Raw genomic sequence first — 20,657 nt, 5'->3', positions numbered from 1 at the left:
GTATAAATTACTTATGAGTAGTAGAGTTTGGAATGAGGCATTCCCAGAAGTCAGATCTCTTTGCTGCTTTTGTTTCCAAGAAGTGGCTGATACTGGAGGAGACTTTGGACTAGAGAGATTCAGAGTTTGATTTTTATCCTCCTCTTGTTCAGATACTCACCGTTTAAGAGTCTGGTGTGACAGCTCATAAACCCAGATTGCTGTTTCTTAGAAATTTGTTTCTCAAGTTCTCAAACGTTTCTCACCCACTGCTTTGATGTGGGTGTTGTACAGGATTCCTGCACTGAAAGAGAGCTCACAGGCACATTTTATGACTCCTAATATTCTAAGTGGAGGGGCTACACATCAAAATAGAGGTGGAAATGGATGGCATTCGTTACACTCAATCTTGCTCAATCATGATCTGTTCTCCAATAATTCCCTTGGACAAGAAACATGAGACACATTTATCCTTCTGAAAAGAAGGTTTTAATGAGCAGGAAAGATGTAGTACAGGAGACAGAGGCATTGAGGCCTGATAAGGTAAAATACATGGTTTGTGATGGTTCACAGCTCTGCTTGGTCCTGCCAGTCATTTTCAGGAAGTCACATACACACATTTTGCTTCTGTTCCTGTACCTGTAAAATGGAAATAACAAGAAGAGCAGAGGTAAAAATTAGTGTGAGTGGGGTGGAGGACTCCCATCCTGGAAGTCCATTTGGCACTGGCCAAAAGGAGGGGCCAAATACAAGGGCTTTCAGGGATGTAACTCGGATCCAACCACCTGAATCCCATTTAGACCTCTTCTCAAAGGAAGGAGGTAAAAGATGCCATGAAACACATTTAGCTTGGGATATTGAATAATAATAAACAGAGCAGTGAGGAAAGAAGCCTAATCACCTGTTTAGCCTTCAGAGAAAAATTGCACAAAAAAAATTGCACAGAAAATGGCAGCCTATACCTCAATTCTCCAGTAAGAAAGAGAGGGAAGTGTGTCAGTTTGCCTGTAAACTAGTGGCAGAAATGGAAACTGAAGTCCTTAACCTTTAGCACAAGTTGCTGTAGATTGACCCAAATGTTACCAGTAATTTTATTTTATTTTGACCTTGCGACTCTAAGAAGAAACAATGAAAAAGTGCAAATAGACAATAGCAATATGAAATTTTGTATAGATATGGTATCATCTGGAACATCTAGATGAACTGTTCCTTGTTGCTTTCCATGTGGACTTTCCTCCTCTGTAGGAAAAAGCACCTTTTCAAAAGTCTTTCTACCTTTTTCAGTGGCTGTTGTCAACAGCACTTTTAGAAACGTTCAATCTGATGCTTTTATTTGACAACTTATTTTCTTGATGGCTGGGCGCTGAACTAGCACTGAATGACCATGGCAAAGGCCCAAGAAGAAATTGGGTAAAGAGCAGCGAGAACATCATGAAGAGTTCATTAGGAAGTTGTCTGTATGTGTCCTTTGGGGATCTTTCTGAATTTCCTGTTCTCTTTTAATTTTCTTGTTTCTAAGACACAGTTCAAAATAAGCATGGAAAAAAAAAAATTATTTCTTGGTATTGGATGTGCTTTTGATGGGTGGAGGAAGGTATTTTGTACAGCAAAACTGCATAGTTTTCTCTCTGGGTTCCTTGAGATGAGGAGTGCTCGCCAGAAATTGAACTCCCCTCCTCGCCCCCAATATTACTACATTCCCAGAGCTCCTCAGGGTGACATTGTAATTGGACAGGAAATCTCTCTGCTTCAGTGAAGTAATTCACAATTTTCACTTACATTCTGGCAGAACTGGCACCTTGGAAAAACATCAAAAGTGGTTTCTTTTTCACAGAGGATTGGTGAACACAGCCCAACCCAGGTGTAGGCATTTCTGAAATCTGGTCAGAGACATTCTTGTGTGGCCTCCCCAGCCCGCCTGCCCCAGGCTTGGGAGATGTGGTTATCATCTTCCTCCTTCTTCAGGTTATTTGTAGAAGTTTTACCAGCGATGTTGTTGCATAGGAAGACTCTAGAGAATCAGTATCTCCAGGAATGTTTCTTCTAGTTTACAGTGGGATAAATGGGAGCAATAAGTTTCCCATATATATACCATTCTCCCAGATGGAGCACTAAAGACCTAAACCTTTCTGCCCATTTTTAAATACGTTATTTAACTGCTTTTTAAAAGACTATACTAATATTAAGGTTTCTCTTGCAACATTTTTCTCATACCTTTGCTGTCTTCTGAACCCATATGCTGTAAGAAAACATTATCAATAATTATCTTTAAATACTTGTGATCTCTAGATGTGTTTGTCCTTTATTTCTCTTATTCTCTCCTCAACAGGCTGTTCTAGTCCTCACAGAGGTGGGATAAGTTGATTTGCCTTGTGAATGATCTGTTCTGTTAACCTTTTCTGAAATCTGTGAAATTGCTAGGTTGTTTCAAGTCCAGCAAGAGTGTTCATCTCTCTTTTATTTTGGTCCATACCAGGAAATGCCTACAGAGAATGCCTGGGCAATGGGACATGGGCTTCCAAGATAAACTACTCTCAGTGCGAGCCTATCCTGGATGACAAGGTCTGTATTTTTTTCCTTCATTCTTCTCAATGACAGTTCTCGGCATATGTGAAGGCAAAGCTAAGATTAAGGTTAACATACTGATTTGGGACTTCTGAGACAGGTTCCATTTCTGTCTCTGCAACAAATCCTCCCTGTGAATTCAGGCAAATCAGTTATCCTCTCTCCATATCCCCTACTCACATGTTTTTTAAAAAAGGATGCTTTATTACACGCTGTCCCTGATGATGTATGTTTATGCAGATCCTTCCTAGCTTTGTTCAGAGCATACAGCTGCTACAGTAAATGTTAGTAGTAATAACAATAAGACCAAAAGCTTCTTTGGCACTGAAAATTAAGCTTTCACCAGCTGATTCCACCCTGTACCTATCAGTTCTGAGGTCTCATCAACAACTGGCCTTTCCAAATCTGAATGCCAGTTTTCCTTCAGCAAATATATAAAGGGGCAGCAACAGAAAAATACATAAAAAACAGACTTGGGTCCCAGCTGTCTTTAAATCGAGCCAGTCTTGCATTATATAGGAGTTTACAGAATAAAGTTAGCATATAGGGTTAAGCTCCTTCAGAAAGGCTGCAAGAAATTATGCAAAGTCCTTTTCTTGTCAAATGTCTCAGCTTTTCTGGGAGGTGTCATAGACATTCATCCTCAGACAGCTTAAACCTCCAAGCCTTTCATGCCATGTTCTCTTTCTCTTCCTCCTGTTTTAAGTGCTGTGGTAAGCACACACAGGCTTTGTGCTTTCTCTCTGCCAGGGGTGACTTTCCCCTCTAAGAACCAGGGTAAAGCCCAGAAGCTCAGGCCTCTTTATGTTTTGGGGTTCATTCCACTCGTTCTGTCATTGGACTTGTGCCATGCCAGCTGGGAACAGAGAGGAGGAAGACAAGGTCTCGCCGGCTGAGGGCTGCTTGCAGAGCTAGTCCGGATTTAGTACTCGGGAACTATCTGGTCTGGTGCTGTACCCAAAACAGTCATGATGTGCTTTGGCTGTGGCCCAGCATCCATCCTGTGAGATCCATGTTGTTGCTGAATGTGGGCTTTGACAAGTGAATCAGAAAACAGATAACTACACAGCAGCTGCTGAGGAGTGCCAGCTCCTACTCACTGGGTAGGTAATTTAGTGGTAGTCCACCCCACCACCACCACCTCCATTTGCTGGAGGCTTCTAGAAAGCAAGAAAAAAATGTATCAGAACACAACTGGCACCCAGAAGGACTGGTACATGTTGAAGGTGGTCTAGCATAGTAGAGAAGAAGCTACCATGGCAATTTAAGCCGACCTAAATTGGGGCCACCCCAGTGCAGCCCCTTGTTACGTTTCTTGCCCACTTAAAATGAAAAACTAACTTTTTGCTGGGTCATTTTTTGGATTAATCAATTCCCTAAACCGTCTTATTGCATTGTTGCAGGAGTGCTGGGGCCAGCACAGGGAAGGGGAGCGAGAGCTTGGCTGGGGTTGATGGGGACAGCAGACCATGGTAGCAGACCATCTCTGCCTGAAATGGATTTGGTCTTCTATGAAATCTTCCTCTTAAAAATGAGCAAGGCGGGGAGTGCAGCAGCCAGTGCCGATTTAGAGAACGGGGAACAGAGCTGGGCGAATACTCAAAAGTCTTTGATGTGGTTTAGCTGGTACGGGAAACCTGAGCTGACAGGAGCAGTCTGCTGTACCAGCTCAGGAAAATGCTGCTGTGTTTTGATGACACTCTTTATGCGTTTGTCTGCATGACTTGAACAGTTGCCATCTCTGCACAAGCAAATAGAGAGGAGTTTTATTTGAAGAGGCTGGAAAAGTGTTGTGACTGGAGGACAGGATTATTTCCTTTACTCTGTTTTTTGCTTTTAAAAACTTTGCAGCTATGGTGATAGCTTAAAACGTCTTAAATAGCGTGTTCCTTAAACAGATGAAAGTGCAGATGTTCCCCCACCCTTGTTTGCAAAAGCTTAAAAACTCATTTATTAGATCTTTAAAGATTTTGCTGCAAGCTTTGCAAATATTAATATTTGTGAATATTTTTGAAATCTCTACATAATGCTCAGTGTTACAGATGAATACTTGGGTTGCTTTGTGATCTCAAAAAAAAATAAAAATCCCCACAGATTTCCATAATCCTCCTTTTTGATTAAAGGTGAGATGCAAGCACACGTGAGTCTACTGTTATTTATGGACTGATCCTAGCAGATGCTAAGCATCAGCCAGGAGGTGTTTCATGTTTATTTTTAATATAGAAAATAATGCTGCTTTCAAGCTCGGCCACTCACAGCCAGAGGGCTAAAGAATTACATGGTTTGACTTCAAATGCAGTGATTGATACATGGGACAGGAGCAGGACTTCTCAAGATCAACCCCATGTCCACTCCTACATGCTTTGTGACAGAGTGTTGGTTGTGTAGCAAGAGAAATTTCAGGCTTTTCCAGCTGTGTGTCAGTCTTAGAGGGCATAAGCGCCTGTGACACACATTCACTGGATTACATTAATACATCATTGCTTTACCTGTGGTCAAGACCTGTGGCAGTAGCTGATCAAAGTGTGCTCTGGGACTGCTTTGCTTCTAGATTCCTGCTTTGGCTGGGATTTAGTTGCCTATGTGTAGTTACATGGTGTAGTTTAAAATGCCCCAGTGATACTCCATGCACCTGGCAGGTGTGACACAGGCCTTCCAAAATACCCGTGTCCAGCAGCAGCAGCAGATGGAGGTCTGTCACCAGGACCAACAAGGAAGCCCAGAGTTTCTGGAGGTTCATAGCCCTTGCTTCAGATCTTGGTTCAGAGGTTGGGTAGACACCCAAACGTAGGTGTCCTAATGTCAGACTGAATCCCAGCCTCTGAACATTCAGTTAGCTCCTTCTCCAGGCACAGGAATTGAGTACAGAAATCATTTTTGGTCCAACTGGCTATTTGTTGTGTGACAAATGGAAAGCTTCTACTCGCCCTACAAGCTCCTGGGTTAAAGGGACCTTTGCTGCACCTGGCACAAATCTGTACTCTTGTTGGAGGACAAATGAGAGTCTCAGGAAGCAAAAAGTAGATCTAAGCCTCCAAAAAGAGCTGTAAATTAGGAACTTTGGTCTTGACTCTGTGGCCTATGGCAACTGGATATGAATTTGGTTCTGACGGTGTTTTGAGGTGGCGTCAAGCTGTGCAGCTGAGTTAGCATCACGCTGGGCTTAACTTAATGAATCCTGCTTAGGAGCACAGTCACAGTAGCCACAGCCACCCAGCTTCCAGCTGGCTCAGAACAGGAAAGCAGTGAACTCAGAGGCATCTTGGATGACAAAGATACTTCCCGGTTGCTTCTGAAAGTCTTTGGAGAGGAGACATGGTGTCTTTAACTGGTGATGAGATCATCCTGGCAACAGGAAGAAATCTAAAGTGGCTGAACTGGGAATGGAGCGCAGAGCCTTGCAGGAAGACATGTTCTGTAAACACTGTCAGGACCTGTCAGGGAGTTCTGTTAGAGGGAGAAAGATCCTTGTCATCTGGAGAGCTAAGAGTGCTGTCAGTAGGTGTTTATTAGTTCAAATCATTAGCCGATTTGGTTTGGACAGGTTAGCAGTCACGTTCTAGCTAAAACAAAGGAGAAAGTCCTCTAGACAGAATGACTCCATCATCAGCCTGAAATCTGGCTGCAGGGAGCCCAGTGTGCCTTAGATTTGCAGAGCTGGTGCCAGTAAAGACATAATGCTGGGCTTCCTCAGTTTTCCTGGTAGAAGCTGTCTGGAAGATAATTGCACTGGCTGATGTGACTTGGTTGTCATGTACAAGGTATGACATGGAAGAGGACTCCAGTGATGTGACCTGCTGTGGTCCTGAGAGCAAGGCTAACAGAGCATCCAGACCATCTCCTTTTCTATCTCCTTTCTAATGTAACAACCCTCCTCCTAACCCTGAATAAGATTTAAATCTGCATTTTAATGAAGTGAAATATCTTCCTGGAAGCAGAAGAATATTGAGTAATAGTAAAAGGTTATTATGATTTTAAATGTATCAGTCTTCAAGAGGGTGAGACAGAAAAGACTTAGGCAAGTATTTCACATGAACTGAGCTTTGGCCAACACATGGCTGATTCTGGGCACACATTTTTCAGCCCTGAAGGTGTTGTCTCCAATTCTACCAGAGATGTGGATTGCATGTAGGCTGGTGGAAAGTGATCTTGCCACCCTGTCAGCTTATTTTTTCATAGGCACCGAGGCAGTTCTTGTTTCTATGATACCTGAACTTGCCTTCGGGAAACCTTATTACTGTCAGCAGCAGAAAAAAATAAGTCATGCCTGTTTTTCCATCAGCATCAGTGCATCAAAGAGGAGCTTAATTATATTTTTTTCTCAATTAATATTCTCATGTTTTGAACCATACCTTCTTAAAACTTGAGTGAAGTTGAGACAGTGGTTAGGAGCCAAAGGAGGGAGCTGAAGGGGTCAGATTCAAAGAGCAAGATCCTTGGCCTCGGTCATCTTCCAGAAGATTTGTAGCACTACACAAGCAATTCTGGACAACGCTCTTAGTCATATGGTTTAGTTTTAGGTAGTCCTGTGAGACGCAGGGTGTTGGACTCAATGATCCTTATGGGTCCCTTCCAACTTGAGATATTCTATGATTCTGTGAATTAAACAAGAAAGCAAATAAGCAAGGCAGTTCGCCAGGGCACTAGCTGAACACTACAACTTTGCATTTCAGGTAGGCGCATCAGGTCAAGTGTGTTTTCTTCCCCTTCAGGTGTCCCTGTGACTTAAGGATAAATAAAACTCAGTGTGAAATTCATATTTTGTAGGTTTGGGTGTGTTTTTTTTTTTTCTTCTCAAGGCTATTCAGAAAACAGGCCTGTGTATGGGGAAGTTTATTTTAGGAGATTATATAGTAGACTTATAAATACCTTAGATGGTTGAGTTCTGTTCAGAAACAGCACATTACTCCATGTGCTGAAGATATAGGCAGGTTTCATCACAAAAAATGATTCCAAGAGCACTTGCTCACTCACTGGCAAAGTGCTGGAAGATGCTATCTTCACAGAACAATGCAACAGATTAACTACAGCTGCTGGTTGTAGTTTCATCCAAACATTCATTCACTGACAAATTCCTTTGACTGGAATAAAATGTTAAGGGAAATTGTTAGAAAAAAAAAAATGAAACAAAGGAAGTTCAACCAAAATTAGAAACCTGATGCCATTTGTAGGATTCTACTTTTATATTTTTATCACAAGGGAGGAAATTTGGGTGGTTAGTTTTCAAAGGTCTCATTCTTCTGAAGGAGGACAAGTCCCAAAGTGGGGAAAGATCTGCTTAAGCTGAAAAGAAACAAGTGCCAAAACTAATAAATAAATATTTTTTTCAGAAGGATTTATACTTTAAGTAGCAAGCCTCTGTCAATTTTAAACCAGCTTCAGTATTTCTCTGAATAGTGTTTTTCTACTTCTTCCTATCCATCAGGCAAAGAAAGGAGATGCTTCTCTTTTCTCTGAAGCCAGCAGCCCCACACCAATAAAGAATGTTCCAGTTACTTCAAGGTCAAATTTTGGTCACATCAATAAATTCACTGTTTTAGGTGGGAACACTTTGGTACTTAATTTTTTTTTTTTTACAGGATCAAGAACCTACCAATAATCTCCCCAGCATCCTAGGAAATAGGCAGACACTACTACATAAAGTTTCACTACATACTTGGGTCACTCCTAAAAACAACAGGATCTCTGGTTCGTTAGGCTCTCTATAAACTGAAGGGACACCACCAGATTCCAGCTCTTTCAGTCTGCTTTGGGTCTGCCCTCAATTTGAAAGATAAGGATCGTAGCTTGCAAGGAATGCACCTCAGAGAAAAATCTGCCTGTATGGAAAGGGCTTATTATTTATTCTTACTGACGGCTGATTCATTTTTGCATGAAAACCAAACCATTTGAGTGGGAAAGTAGCGTAACCTGGCTCATTAAGACCATTCAGTTTCCTAAAAAAAAAAATATTTTATAACTTCTGTTATATATATATGTATCTGTGAGAAGGTGTGTTTTTGGTAGCTTTGTCACCCTACAATGACAAAGTTTTAAATAGTGTAATATTGAAAATAAGAAATCCTAAGGAAATTGAAGAAAAAAAGGGGGAAAAAATAACTTTTTTGGCTGAGATTTGTAAGAAAGTGTGGACAAATCCCAAACTGAAATGAAACCAAGCCTGTACTTCTGTGCCTGGGCAGCATGTTTGGCTTATACATAGGCATCAGCCCTGGGGCTATTATATCATTTTAAAGTAGAGAAAAGTAATTACTGTTTCCTAAACTGATTAACTGTTCCTTAACGTCAGTGCTTAGAGAGTCATGCTGATTTAATCATGTTATCTCTTTACCTCCAGAGGAAGTATGCGCTCCATTACAAGATTGCTCTCATCATAAACTACCTGGGGCACTGTATATCAGTAGGGGCCCTTATAGTTGCCTTTATGCTTTTCTTGTGCTTGAGGTGAGTAATCTGTTTGCATGCTTCTAACTTGGTTGGGTGTGTGACACTTACCGGGTTACTCAAGCCCTCTAATAACACTGTCCAGGTCGTGTATGGTCTTGGAAAATGGTCATGGCTTTTACGCTCCCAAGCATGTACATGGTTTTACTGACTGATGCATTGGGTGAGCTGTGATGGTGGCTTCTGTGTGTAGGACCTAAAGCCTATTTGTATTCAGGAAGAGAACTGTACATGATTTATTGATGCAGCAAAAAATTCAGTGAGCGCAGAGTGCTTCATTAAGGGAAGCTGGGATTTGAGTGTCGAGTTGCAAGTTTTGGGGGCAAGTTTTCTTTTTTCTAAGGCGGTGCATGATAGCAAAAGGTATTTTGCATTCCCTGACAAATAATGCCCAGATCTAGACCAAAGGAAATAGAATGAAATCTTTGCATTTTGCTTTGGGCTAATTTCAATTTTTCTTGCATTAAAGAACAGAAGTTTTCTTAAATAACAAGAGAAACATCTTCAGAGGAGCTTTTTCCCCAGCAGTGCTCATGAAATGATGAATGCAAATCAATGAAACTTCATAGAAGCACTTCCCTTCCCTGGTTCAGTGCTACAGAAGGGAGTTTGTCAGGTCAAATGGATATCTCAGTGAAAGAAAGTCTGTGAAGAAGAGTTAGGGCTACAGAGAGAAGAGGAAGGGCAGGAGAGAGGGAAACTTGGTGGAAAGCAGCAGGTAGATGTGCATCAGTCATCACTGTATTGTATGTAAACAGCCTGAGTCACAGGAATGTATTTTAATAGGATTGGCCTGGTAGGGTATTTCTGTATTATTTTTTTTAATTATTTGACTGGTATTTCCGTACTATTTGTGCTGTCTTGTCTAGAAACGTTCAACCTGAACATAGAACCAACTGCACTATGTGCTAAGCAATGATAATCCTTGAGAAAAATATATTAGTAGCACAAGAGAAACAGGTGGAGGAACACCACCCCCCAGGATTACAACATGATGATTGAGAGTGACCTAAGTGAAAGAATTACTGCTTTCCTAGAGTGGAGCATCCCTATGAAGTCTTATGCTAAGTCTTCCTCTTGAGCATTCCTAACAAAAGGGTCTTTCTTCTTAACAACAGGAATCTTCTTTCACCCCAGCATCTATAAACAGAATAATCTATGCTACTGGTAAAAAAAAAAAAAAAAAAAAAAAAGCTTAAAACATCTATGATGCATCAGTTTAAACTTCCATTTTAACCTTTTTACTTTGCCCATAATGCTAATTCCCATAGTGCTTGGAGACCTGAATTAATTTACACTCAATAAAGAATGCGAATTACTCATTATAACTATATTCCCTGCTTCGATGCTGAATCTTTTATAAGTGCTTGAGTAAATAACGCAAAAACAATTCGATAATAGGATATAAATATATCCAGCTTCTAACACAGAAGCCATCTAGCTGTTCTAGCTTTTAAATTGTTCTTCTGGTATTTAAACTTTAAGATTTAAATTTTGCAATCGGCTTCAGCATTAAAAAGGACTGCAGCAGTTCAGTATTTCCCTGTACATGCTGTGAATTTAGATGGTCCGTCTCTTCAAATTCCCACTGTATCATGCAAAAAAAAAAAAATCTAGTGTCCAGCCAGCGTTACCTCAGTGTCTCGCTGTTTTCAAAAGTTCTAAAGATGCTCCAGTGAAGGCAGTCTAGATTCATGTTGCATTACGGATTTCCCCTACACAAATTCTAGATCATGCACCTCTTCGTCACACTTATCTCTTCAAAGTGTCCCAAGAGCACATCAGTTTTGATAATTCAGTCCTATTATTTGGGGCTTTTTTTCTGTTTTAGTTTGGATGGAAGAAGGAATCTACTAATTGCGTGAAATGGGAAAATTTAGATAATTCCTGGGTAAAGAAACAATAGAAGACCCTGAAGGATTGGTTTGATAGTCCCACATCTTGGCCAGAAGCAGAAATCTATCAATTTCTTATTCCTGCCCCATTCCTCCCATCTACCTCACTCCACGAGTGCCTGCTGAGGGTGAAGATAGCGGACACCTCTGGGAACGCTCAAGTTCTACAATGCTGTGTATTTTTACGCCTCTCTCCCACCACCTGGTTGATTTTTCCTTTGCTTTGTCGGTGCCCATGGAGTCCCAAAGGCAGTCCTGTCTGAAGGAAGAGACTGGAGCACACCTGCAGTATTGGAACATAACTGCTAGGAAGGCTATGGGATCTCTCATGCTGGAGGTTTTAAAAGCAGGTTAAATATCCCTTAGGCATGGAAAAGAGTATTGCTTTGGTGAGCAGCTACTGAGGTGGGCATTCTGCTTTTGGAGATGAGTCTGACAATTACTCTTGCTGCCCCGGGCCAGGTAGATGCTGCATTGATGGGAAGCTTAGTCCTCAGTTGTGCTGAAGTGCTAAGGGGAAAGAACTGGATCTAGTCCCTGTTCTTCCAAGTGTATCCTATGTGATCTTGTCCCCATTCCCTGTCTTCCTCGGTTCCTTATGCAACTCTCTGTCCTCCATTCACAACCCACTCTCCACCCCAGTAAAAATGTTCAACTGTCCTAAACGCTAAGGAACCATACACCAAAGGATATTTTGAGGGTCAGAAAGCTCAGATGTAGCAGCAAGTAATGAAAGCATCTGCCATCTCCGTTTATGTTGCAGGGACACCCCAACACAACTGAGAAGGGAGGACTCATCCAGGATCTCCTTTTAATGCAAAGACCTATTCCAGCCTTGTTTTCTCCAGTTCTGTCTCATATGAATCAGTCCTATTTTCTTGGCTGTGCAATGAAAAATAAGCCAGTAAACATTGCATTTAGCATCTAAATAATAAAAAATGAAGCCCAACTTTACTTTTTATTGGACTTGATTTTTGTTGGTGTGCTGACTGAATGGCAATGAGTCATGGAGATAGCTCCTACAGATCCAAGTCAAGGCTGATTCTCAAGGTCTAAATGTAGGTGGTCTTAAAAGTGTGAGAGCCATGCTGTCTTTACAGTGCAAAGCAAAACAGGCACAGAAACAAGAAGTATGCTGAGAAGGAAAAATGAGGAATTTATGCATAAAGCAAACGTGCTGTAGAGCTGAATTGATCTCCAACGCAGGATCTGGAGAGATTTGCTCAGGGCACTTCACAGGGCATTGTTAAATGTATCTGCACTGCTGTGAATCTCATTGTCTGTGTGTTCTCATTAATAGTAAAGGTTTGATCCATCCCTCAGGTGCCCGCAGGCAGTTCCTGCTGACACAGCTCTCATCATCCCACATAATCACATTCTCACAATAGTAAAGCAGAAATTTTCTATAGGAGGAGTCCTGCTATCAGTAGTACCAATCAAGCTGGGGAGGAAAAAAAAAAAAAAAAAAGGTTTAGAACACTTTGGTTTTTTGAATCATATTTTTCCTTTACTGTCGCAGATAATGGAGAAACCCAGATTCCTTTCTCCTGGCTTTTTCCTTGTTAGTGTGCTGTTATACCAGCCCCTGAGGTCTCCTGGCAGTGGCCAGCAGTGACCTGGCTGGATTCAAACAGAAAATGTTTTATTTGTGCAGTAGTGACCGAAGAAGTAGTACGGGAAGACAGGTATTTGTCCTGGGAAATGTCTTAAGTCCCTGCTGAGTTATGAATCCAATAAAGAAGGACAGTACTGAAAGGAAGACAGACTGAAGATTAAAAATGCCATGTCCTTTTGCACAGGTTGCTGGATAAAGGCAGCTCTAAAAAAACCCACAAACATTGGTATAACATCTTTTGTCACTAGTATGGTGGTAACAAATGCAAATTGAGGATTTGAGAGAGACTTTGCTTTCCTGATGCTGCTAAATTTACCTCTTTCTATTTCCCCTCTAAAACATTGGATTTATTTTTCTTATAGGCCTGAGGCAGTGTCCCCTTCCTTTCTCATGATTACAGGCACGTTTCCTAAATCTCACATATATTTTTTTCTCCCAAAAGACTGAAACATATTTTCTTGAAATAACATAGTTGCCTTTTTTTTTTTTTTTAAATTTCCCCCCCCGGACCACTTCCCAAGGTTTAGGGGAGGAAGATCTGAGTTCCTTTATCTCCCTTGTTCCAAGCTCCTTTGAAACTCCTCTTGATCTTCAGTCTGGTATGCGGTTGGTGAGACTACTCCTGCAGTCCCTGTAAGAATGGAAAAGTTTGATTAAATGATTTGTAGAACCCTGTCAGAAGAAATGTAGACCATCCATATAATAGAGCAGGTCTCATAGAGCAATGAGATCTGACATCTGTCAGAGCCTAGATGCTGAGGATATATCAAGTGGATAGGCGATCTCCACAATTAATACCAGTTTGCACTTAAAAGTCATAGAATCATAGAAATATAGAATGGTTAGAGTTGAAAGGGACATTAAAGATAATCTCATTCCAGCCCCACCTGCCATGGGCAGGGACACCTCCTGCTAGACCAGGTTGCTCAAAGCCCCATCCAACCTGGACTTGAACATTTGCAGGGATGAGGCATCCACAACGTCCCTCGTGTTGGCTGTCACTAATCACCTTCTTACTTTCCATATGCCTTAGCGTAGTTTTCAGGAGGATCTGTCCATGATCTTGCTGGGCACAGAGGTGAGACTGACTGGCCTGTAGTTCCCTGAGTCTTCCTCTCTTCCCTTTTTAAATATGGGCACTATGTTTCCCCTTTTCCAGTCAATGGGGACTTCACTGGAATGCCACAACTTCTTGAATATGATGGATAGTGGCTTAGCACCTTCATCTGCCGGTTCTTTCAGCACCCACAGATGCATCTCATCAAGTCCCATGGACTTGTGCACCTTCAGGTTCCTTAGATGGTCTCGAACCTGGTCTTCTCCTACAGTGAGTCATTTGAAGTGTCTCATCTCATGAACTGAGATGAAGGACAGAAACACGTTTCCTATTGATTAACCTTAGGCCAATGTCTTTGCTTCCCACTGCCTTTACCCACCCCCTCTTGTCTCTTATCTGTATGACTTGTTCTTTAGACTCTTTGTATGGAGCCTACCTAGAGCAAAAAACACAGAGGAGAACAAAGCCCTCCTGAAGTGCTGGAATAATACCAGTAATTAAAAGTGTGCCCAGAGAGCTATAGTCTTAAAATGTGGAAGGTTTCATAAGCTGCATCTGAAATGCTGGTATTGTAGCCTAGAAATGTGAAGGCTGGCAAGGACTATTATTGCTGCCTATAAATACATCACTGTTGGGTAAACATCAGAAATTGAAGAGCTACTTACAGTCAAGGACAATGTCAGTGCAAGAAGAAATGGGTATAGGGACTTGTGAGTGGATATTAGAGGATGATTTCCATCTCACAGAGCAGAGGGCTCCAGGAGTAATGTAATGGAGAAAAAATTTAACTTGGAGTTAAACTAGAGTTTCAGGAATTTATGAAGGACTTTTCCTCAATGACTTTGTTGACCTGGGGTCTGGAGGATGAGGAGGCCACTTCCTATCCTGTGCTTGAAATATGTTCCTAGTGGTATATTTCTGCCATTGCCAAGATTTTAGCCGTGAGGCAGTGTTTTTGGAGATGGACACTAACTTGTTTCAATTCTGGTAAAGAACTGCTCTGTGCAAGGTTAGATCTATGTTGACTGACTGGCTAAAACTTGTCTGTGCTCAGGTCTCAGACCTTTTGATGATGATGGAATGGTTTTGGGAACAGTGGAGCAAGCCTAACAAATTTTTCAAGGTTTCAGGTGAAGGAAGAAAGTAAAGTTTGGTCTTTACAGTTTAGATATGAATCATGCTCAGGAGTGCAATTTACTTCAAAAAAAGAAAACGCCCTGAGTCATCTTTGGGAAGGAGAATCGGAGAAGATGTATTCAAGCCCAGATGTTTAGTTTCTGACTACAAATGCACCTGCAGGTGTTCAAGTGGTAAATGGTTTGATTTCAGTTTTCATCCAAGGAATTGCACATCTACATCCCTCACTAACTCCACTGTAGTTGTTCAGCATTCAGTCACCTTCTCTTCTGGCTAATCTAAAAGGTGAATACTGCTGCTTCACGTTGCTCTGTCAGGTAAAACACGAGAGAGGTGGAAAATCCCTCATTTGGGTCTCCCCTAAGTGGCACGGGCAGAGTCCTGCTGGCATGGGGACTGTTCTCTGTGAGTGATGGAAACAGCAGCTTCCAGGGTGAGGTGCCCAGGTTGAACCACCAGAAGCATTTCCATGTGTGCAGTGAGCACCATGAGACTAACAAATTTAGACCAAGTACAGGAATGAGTATTTGGAAGGAGCAGGCTATGAATGATCTTATATGGTCTTTCCTGAATTCCTGGCCAAATACGCAAAAATAATGAAATATTTCACACCATGTTTTGGTGGAAATAAGGCTAAGGAGAGTGTGAATAGCAGTCGGTGTCTCAGACTTTCCTACTTGGTTTATCCACACAGTATCTGCGAAGGCAGATGATATAATAAACATTGCTAATTGTGTAATTGTATTAAAAGCAAAAAAACCCCAACCATAACCCCTGAATTCCCTAGCTGGTCATTTAAATTAATTTTCTTTCAGATTTTTTTTTTTTTTGTGCATAATCCCACAAGGGGATTATGAATGAGGACATGCTGTGTGCTCTTACATTTCCCAAACAGTAGCTGTAAACCAGATGATCCACTATCAGCTCCCGGTGTCTGTCTTCTGAAGTCTTCACTCTAATTTGTGCAATCTGGCTGCAATGGTCACTCTTCACAGAAAACATTCACCCTTCCACAGCCCGAACTGATGAATACAACCTGTGTCAACAGGGCAATGGCTTAGATAAACCCCAGAGGGCTGTAGCCACGTACTGTGCCCCTGCTACTCTAAAGCTGGTTTGTTATGGGTACTAAAACTCAAGTTGCAAGGTAGCTTTTGCTAAAAAGATACTTTACAGCCCCGTTTCCTGTTTGATTCAAAAATGACTGACATCTGACTTGCATTTAGCAAAGCAAATTAGAGCAGATTCCTAAACCTTTTTTTCAAGCAGCTAAACCGCAAGCGCATGCTGTGCTAAATGAAGTCATCTGTATCTGACAGTGTCATTCCTGTGAAAATAAGAGGAGTTTTCCCCACTGGAAGAGCTGATTGCAGAGCCAAGATTGGAGACATATTCTTAGACTGGAGTATCCAGTGGCTGGGTTTCAATGAGCCCATATTTAACCACCTAGTTCTCAGGGGCAGCATTTCTCTTTGTGCACTGACCGGGGACAAAGCACAGGCTGATGTAGTGTCCTGTAGTTATCCATACTCTTCATTGTCAGCGTGTTCATAGGGAGTTTGCAGAAGGCTGTTTTTGACCCTTGGTCACCGTGCTACGCAGCCAGACAGTCCTGGGCACAAACGCTGACAGTGAACAGTCTGGTCCTGCCCTGGGGCTGTCCTACCACTGATCCTGTTCTGTGTTGCGTTGGCTGCATCCTTCCAACCCTGGGAGCATCAGTGCTTTAAGCCTTTGTGTCTAAAGCAGGCAAGATGCCCCTTGTCCTGTGATTAAAAATTGGCTTCAAAGCAGGAGAAAGAAGCTTTGGAACAGGCTGAGTGTAGCACAGATGGTTCCACAATGGGTTTATTTTTAGGGTCTATGCACATCCTAAACACTAAAGGAAGCTGCTGCTTCTCCTCTTCACCTGAGCATTTCACCCCTGTCCTCGTAATAAAGCTGTTATTTTCTTCCAGACTTTCACTCTTCCCTTGCAACCGACCCTTGAATTTCCTGTGGGATTATTTATATTCCTCCAGGCAACTGCCACCAAGAAGCTCGTTTTCTCTGCCAACCTCCCCAGCTGCTTTTCCCATCTGTAAGCGTTAGTACCAGAATATACTCAGTGATTGAACATGAGCGTGCAGGGGAAACCATGAGGACCTCAGGGGAGGCCTCCATGTGGATGAGAGCAACTAGGCCATGACAGACCCAGAGCCTGGGAAATAGCTTGCTGTTAGGTATTCTTCCCGCTCCATGCCATTTATGGCTTGTCCATGAGATTTGCCTGCCGTAGAAAAGACTAAAGGGGAAAAATACTTTTTAAGTGTTGTCCCTGATTCTCCTTCCTGCTTGTTCAACAGTCATGGAAAGGGAGAGGCGCCAGCAAAGTGCTCTCAGATTTCTCCTGCCAACTGGTTTCAGACAGACTTTGATACAGCTGTCTTAATTGAACATCATTATTAATGGAATACTACATGAATTAATAGAAGGTTTCCAGGCTTCTTTAATAAAGTTATCATTTGCAATTATTTCCATGCAGATGATTCAACTAATTCTGCTAGCTTTCGACCACGCTGGCACATTATTATGATTGTTAATGTTAATTGTTTGTGTTATGCTTTGAATCAGAAAAGAGTAGCTGCGCACATCCCAGAGGAAAAATACCACTGTATGAATAGAGTGAGGAAAAAAAAAAAAAAAGAATCAACAAAAAGGCTACTTTGAGTTTTACCAGTGCTATTTTAGAAATCCTTTTATAGATCCGCATTTCTGAATCAGTGAGGCCACCTGTACAGAGAGAGTTGATCAGATTTTCTACCTTTTCAGATCTCAGCATTTCCCAAGTCAAAAGAATGGATTTTCTAATTCTCTGCTTTCTATATCCAACCATACGATTAAGGTCATTTGGCAGAAATAATTAGCAGGATGTACTTTCTCTACCAATAATCAGAAACTCATTCTGCCCACTTCTGACACAGGCTGCAATCAACTGCTGGAGAATTTTGCTTTTTTTTTTCATCTGTTGTTCTTGTTCCTAGCGTTGAAGCCCGGTTATGACATCCCGCACACCAAGCGGTTCGGGATGCTGGTGGTGTGATACCGAGCCAGGGAATGACATTTGGGCTTGAAACAGTGGTCTGTTCTCAAAGCAAATAAAGAGGTCATTATGTGTAATTTCCCACCGTACACCTGCCTTTTGATTTACTAATTAGGAAGGCCAAAGGGAAGTATGTTTGCTTTCACCTTAATTGCTTCTTTGTGTCTAACCCCGCTGCAGAGCTGAAGCTAATGCTTTTATGGGGCTCTGTGCGTGTGCAGTGAGTGGGAGGTGTGTGCTCCCAGATCATCTCATCTGGTTCCTGCCAGCACAGCCAGAGACATGCTCTGGGACTCTCGACTCACTGGAACACACACCTTTTCCTGTACCATTATCCCCAAATGCCTGTAAATATAAAACAAGGTACTTGTTTTAAGAACAAAGAAGGAAGTTGTGGATGCTCCATCCCTGGAAGTGTTCAAGGCCAGGCTGGATGGGGCTTTGAGCAACCTGCTCTAGTGGAGGTGTCCCTGCCCATGGCAGGGGGTTGGAACTCGATGATCTTTAAGGTCCCTTCCAACTCTAACCATTCTATGATTCTACTTCATAACTCAGACTCTCATGAAAATATGCTGTCTCTTGCTACACTCTTCTGTCCAAAGCCTCACACCATTAGCCTTGAGACAAGTGGCTGTGCTCTGAACAATGACTCCTGGCAAAACATCCTGCCTGCCGCAGGGGACATGGGGACACCCCTGCCCGCACTGGCAGGAGGAGTGAGACGGCAGCAGGACTCTTGCACAGCAGAGCCTCAGTGGAAACTCTTGCCTCATCAGAAGCAGTCGTCTGGAGATCACTCAATAGCAGGCAAAGCACTGGTTCTTAGGAAATCAGGAGGATCCAATAAACCCTTTCACTTACAGAACTAAGATGCTTCCAGTGGCAATATCTTTTCTTCCTCTAAGTCAGAAACTATTAAGTCCTTTTTTTCTCTCCTTTTCAAGGAAATCCTTTTCCTTCTGCTTACTCCTTCACTCAGTGTAATTTACCCTGCTTTCATGTGCCTGTCTGACACTACTTGGATTATCAACATTGGAACAAGGGTTATCAAGCACTGGAACAGGCTGCCCAGGGAAGTGGTGGAATTGTCATCCCTGGAGGTATTTAAAGGGCAGGTAGACGTGGTGCTCAGCAATATGGTTTAGGGATGGTTTTGTCAGTGTTAGGTTGATGGTTGGACTCAGTGATCTGAAAGATCCGTTCCAACCTTGAAAATTCTATGATTCTGTGATACCACTTGCTGTATTTCAGGGGGATATTTCAGGACCAAAATCTGCTGTCAGGCGCAGCCAGAAGTCAAATTGCTCTATGAACTGTACTACTTCAGGAGCACATGTTGGAGATACTACCAACCACTCCTCCCAGCTTGTTCCCGCACCCAACGGGACTAGCAGTTTCCTGCTGTCCAGTTCCAGGCTCTTTCAGTCCCTCCTCCCTGCAATTCCCAAAGGACAGGAAGGAATGTAGCTGTGAGGAAATGCCTCCTCATGCAGCCCTTGGGAGGGGAAAGGCAAGCAGAGAAGAAGAACCAACACAGACAAACATATTTTACTGTGAATAACAGCTTATGAGCTCTTCATTCCATCATGTTAGTAGCATTAGCCATGGCCTGACCTCAGTGAACATAAACCACAAAAGGAGTTCAGTGGCTCCTGTGAGGAGCTGGGGCCACCAATGGGATGATTTATTGTGATTAAATGTGGTCTCTGAATCGGGAGTATCTTAAAACCTCTGACTGCCAGAAGCAAGGAGGTAAGAGCAAGGAACAACTAACAGTCTGTCCCCCCTGTTCCCTGTACTGTTTCCCAAACTGCCTTTTACTGATCACCACTGGGGACTGAGTCACAGCCTCCGTGGCTCATTGTTCTGATTGAATATGGAAGTTCTTAGGGCTTTACGTTGTGGCCTCAATCTTTAAGTCTATTCTGACTGAACTGCTGCAACCTCTTTTCTTATCACTCCCGTCCTTGAAACCATGCACCAGGGAAGAGTTAGTAGAAGAGTCCAGCCAAGGCCTTGACCAACACTTTTTGTCTGAAGAGGATCAGGGCAGGAAGCAAATACAGGAAAAGGCTCTTTAATGGAAGCCCATAGCCTCAGTCCATGGCCTCTTATGTTGTGCTAGCCTTCAGGCTCTCTGGGGTGGTGGCTTGTGCTGCTCTTCTTGGGAGTTGGGCTACACTTGCACCATTCAATCCACATCAACAAGCGGAAATGGCATAAACAATATTACCCGACATGAAGAGGAATACAAAACCTTCTATCATCTGATGTTTTATGGTAGGGGACTTTAAATGCCTCTGGAATTCACAATTTCTTCCTAGTGATGCTGTGACTGTATCTGAAGGAGCAGTTTAGCAGCCAGTCCCCTCATCTCCCATTTCTCCCCTCTCTCCCGTGACTCTTTGCCCTCTCGAGAAGGTAGCTGTGCTCTTTGTGCTCTCATTTCCCTGATGTTGTCACTGCCACACTCTCCAGATTTTGATATCTCCCTACTGAGGCAAGAATAATTCCAGCTTTCTTGGCTTCTGAGTTGGAAGGGAATGCATTCATGCCAATCACTGCAACTCTAGGAAAGCTCAATTCACCAATTTATAATACAGCTCTACATGTTTCAAATTCGACCTCCTGCCATTTACAATGTGATGTGAATTCCTTTTCAGTGCTGCATTTGAGGGCGGTTAGTGCTGTTCTGGAGCACAGACTTGCTTACCTTTTTCCCACACACAGTGAAGGCAATAATTAATCAAGGAGAAAGGAACTGTGGAGCTCATTGTCATATGGCTGTTATGACTGTTTAACAAGTTTTCAAAAAGGGACAGGTCGTTTTCATGAATAACAGGAGTATTTAAATTTAAATTAAGGCCTATAAATTTAAGCTAG

The 20,657-nt window shown here is 42.4% G+C and overlaps 1 protein-coding gene across 1 annotated transcript in view; it reads left to right on the top strand.

Moving 5' to 3' along the window:
- CRHR2 (corticotropin releasing hormone receptor 2) overlaps nucleotides 1-20,657 on the top strand; it is a 103,311-nt gene that overhangs the window by 36,124 nt on the left and 46,530 nt on the right. The window contains exons 3-4 of the mRNA XM_074157095.1: nucleotides 2,456-2,541; nucleotides 8,882-8,988. Of these exons, the coding sequence (XP_074013196.1) occupies nucleotides 2,456-2,541; nucleotides 8,882-8,988 (193 nt within the window). The remainder of the gene's footprint in view (nucleotides 1-2,455; nucleotides 2,542-8,881; nucleotides 8,989-20,657) is intronic.

Source organism: Numenius arquata, chromosome 12 (assembly GCF_964106895.1).
Source record: "Numenius arquata chromosome 12, bNumArq3.hap1.1, whole genome shotgun sequence".
Taxonomy (NCBI): Eukaryota; Metazoa; Chordata; class Aves; order Charadriiformes; family Scolopacidae; genus Numenius; species Numenius arquata.
This window is presented reverse-complemented; position numbering and strand designations above follow the sequence as displayed.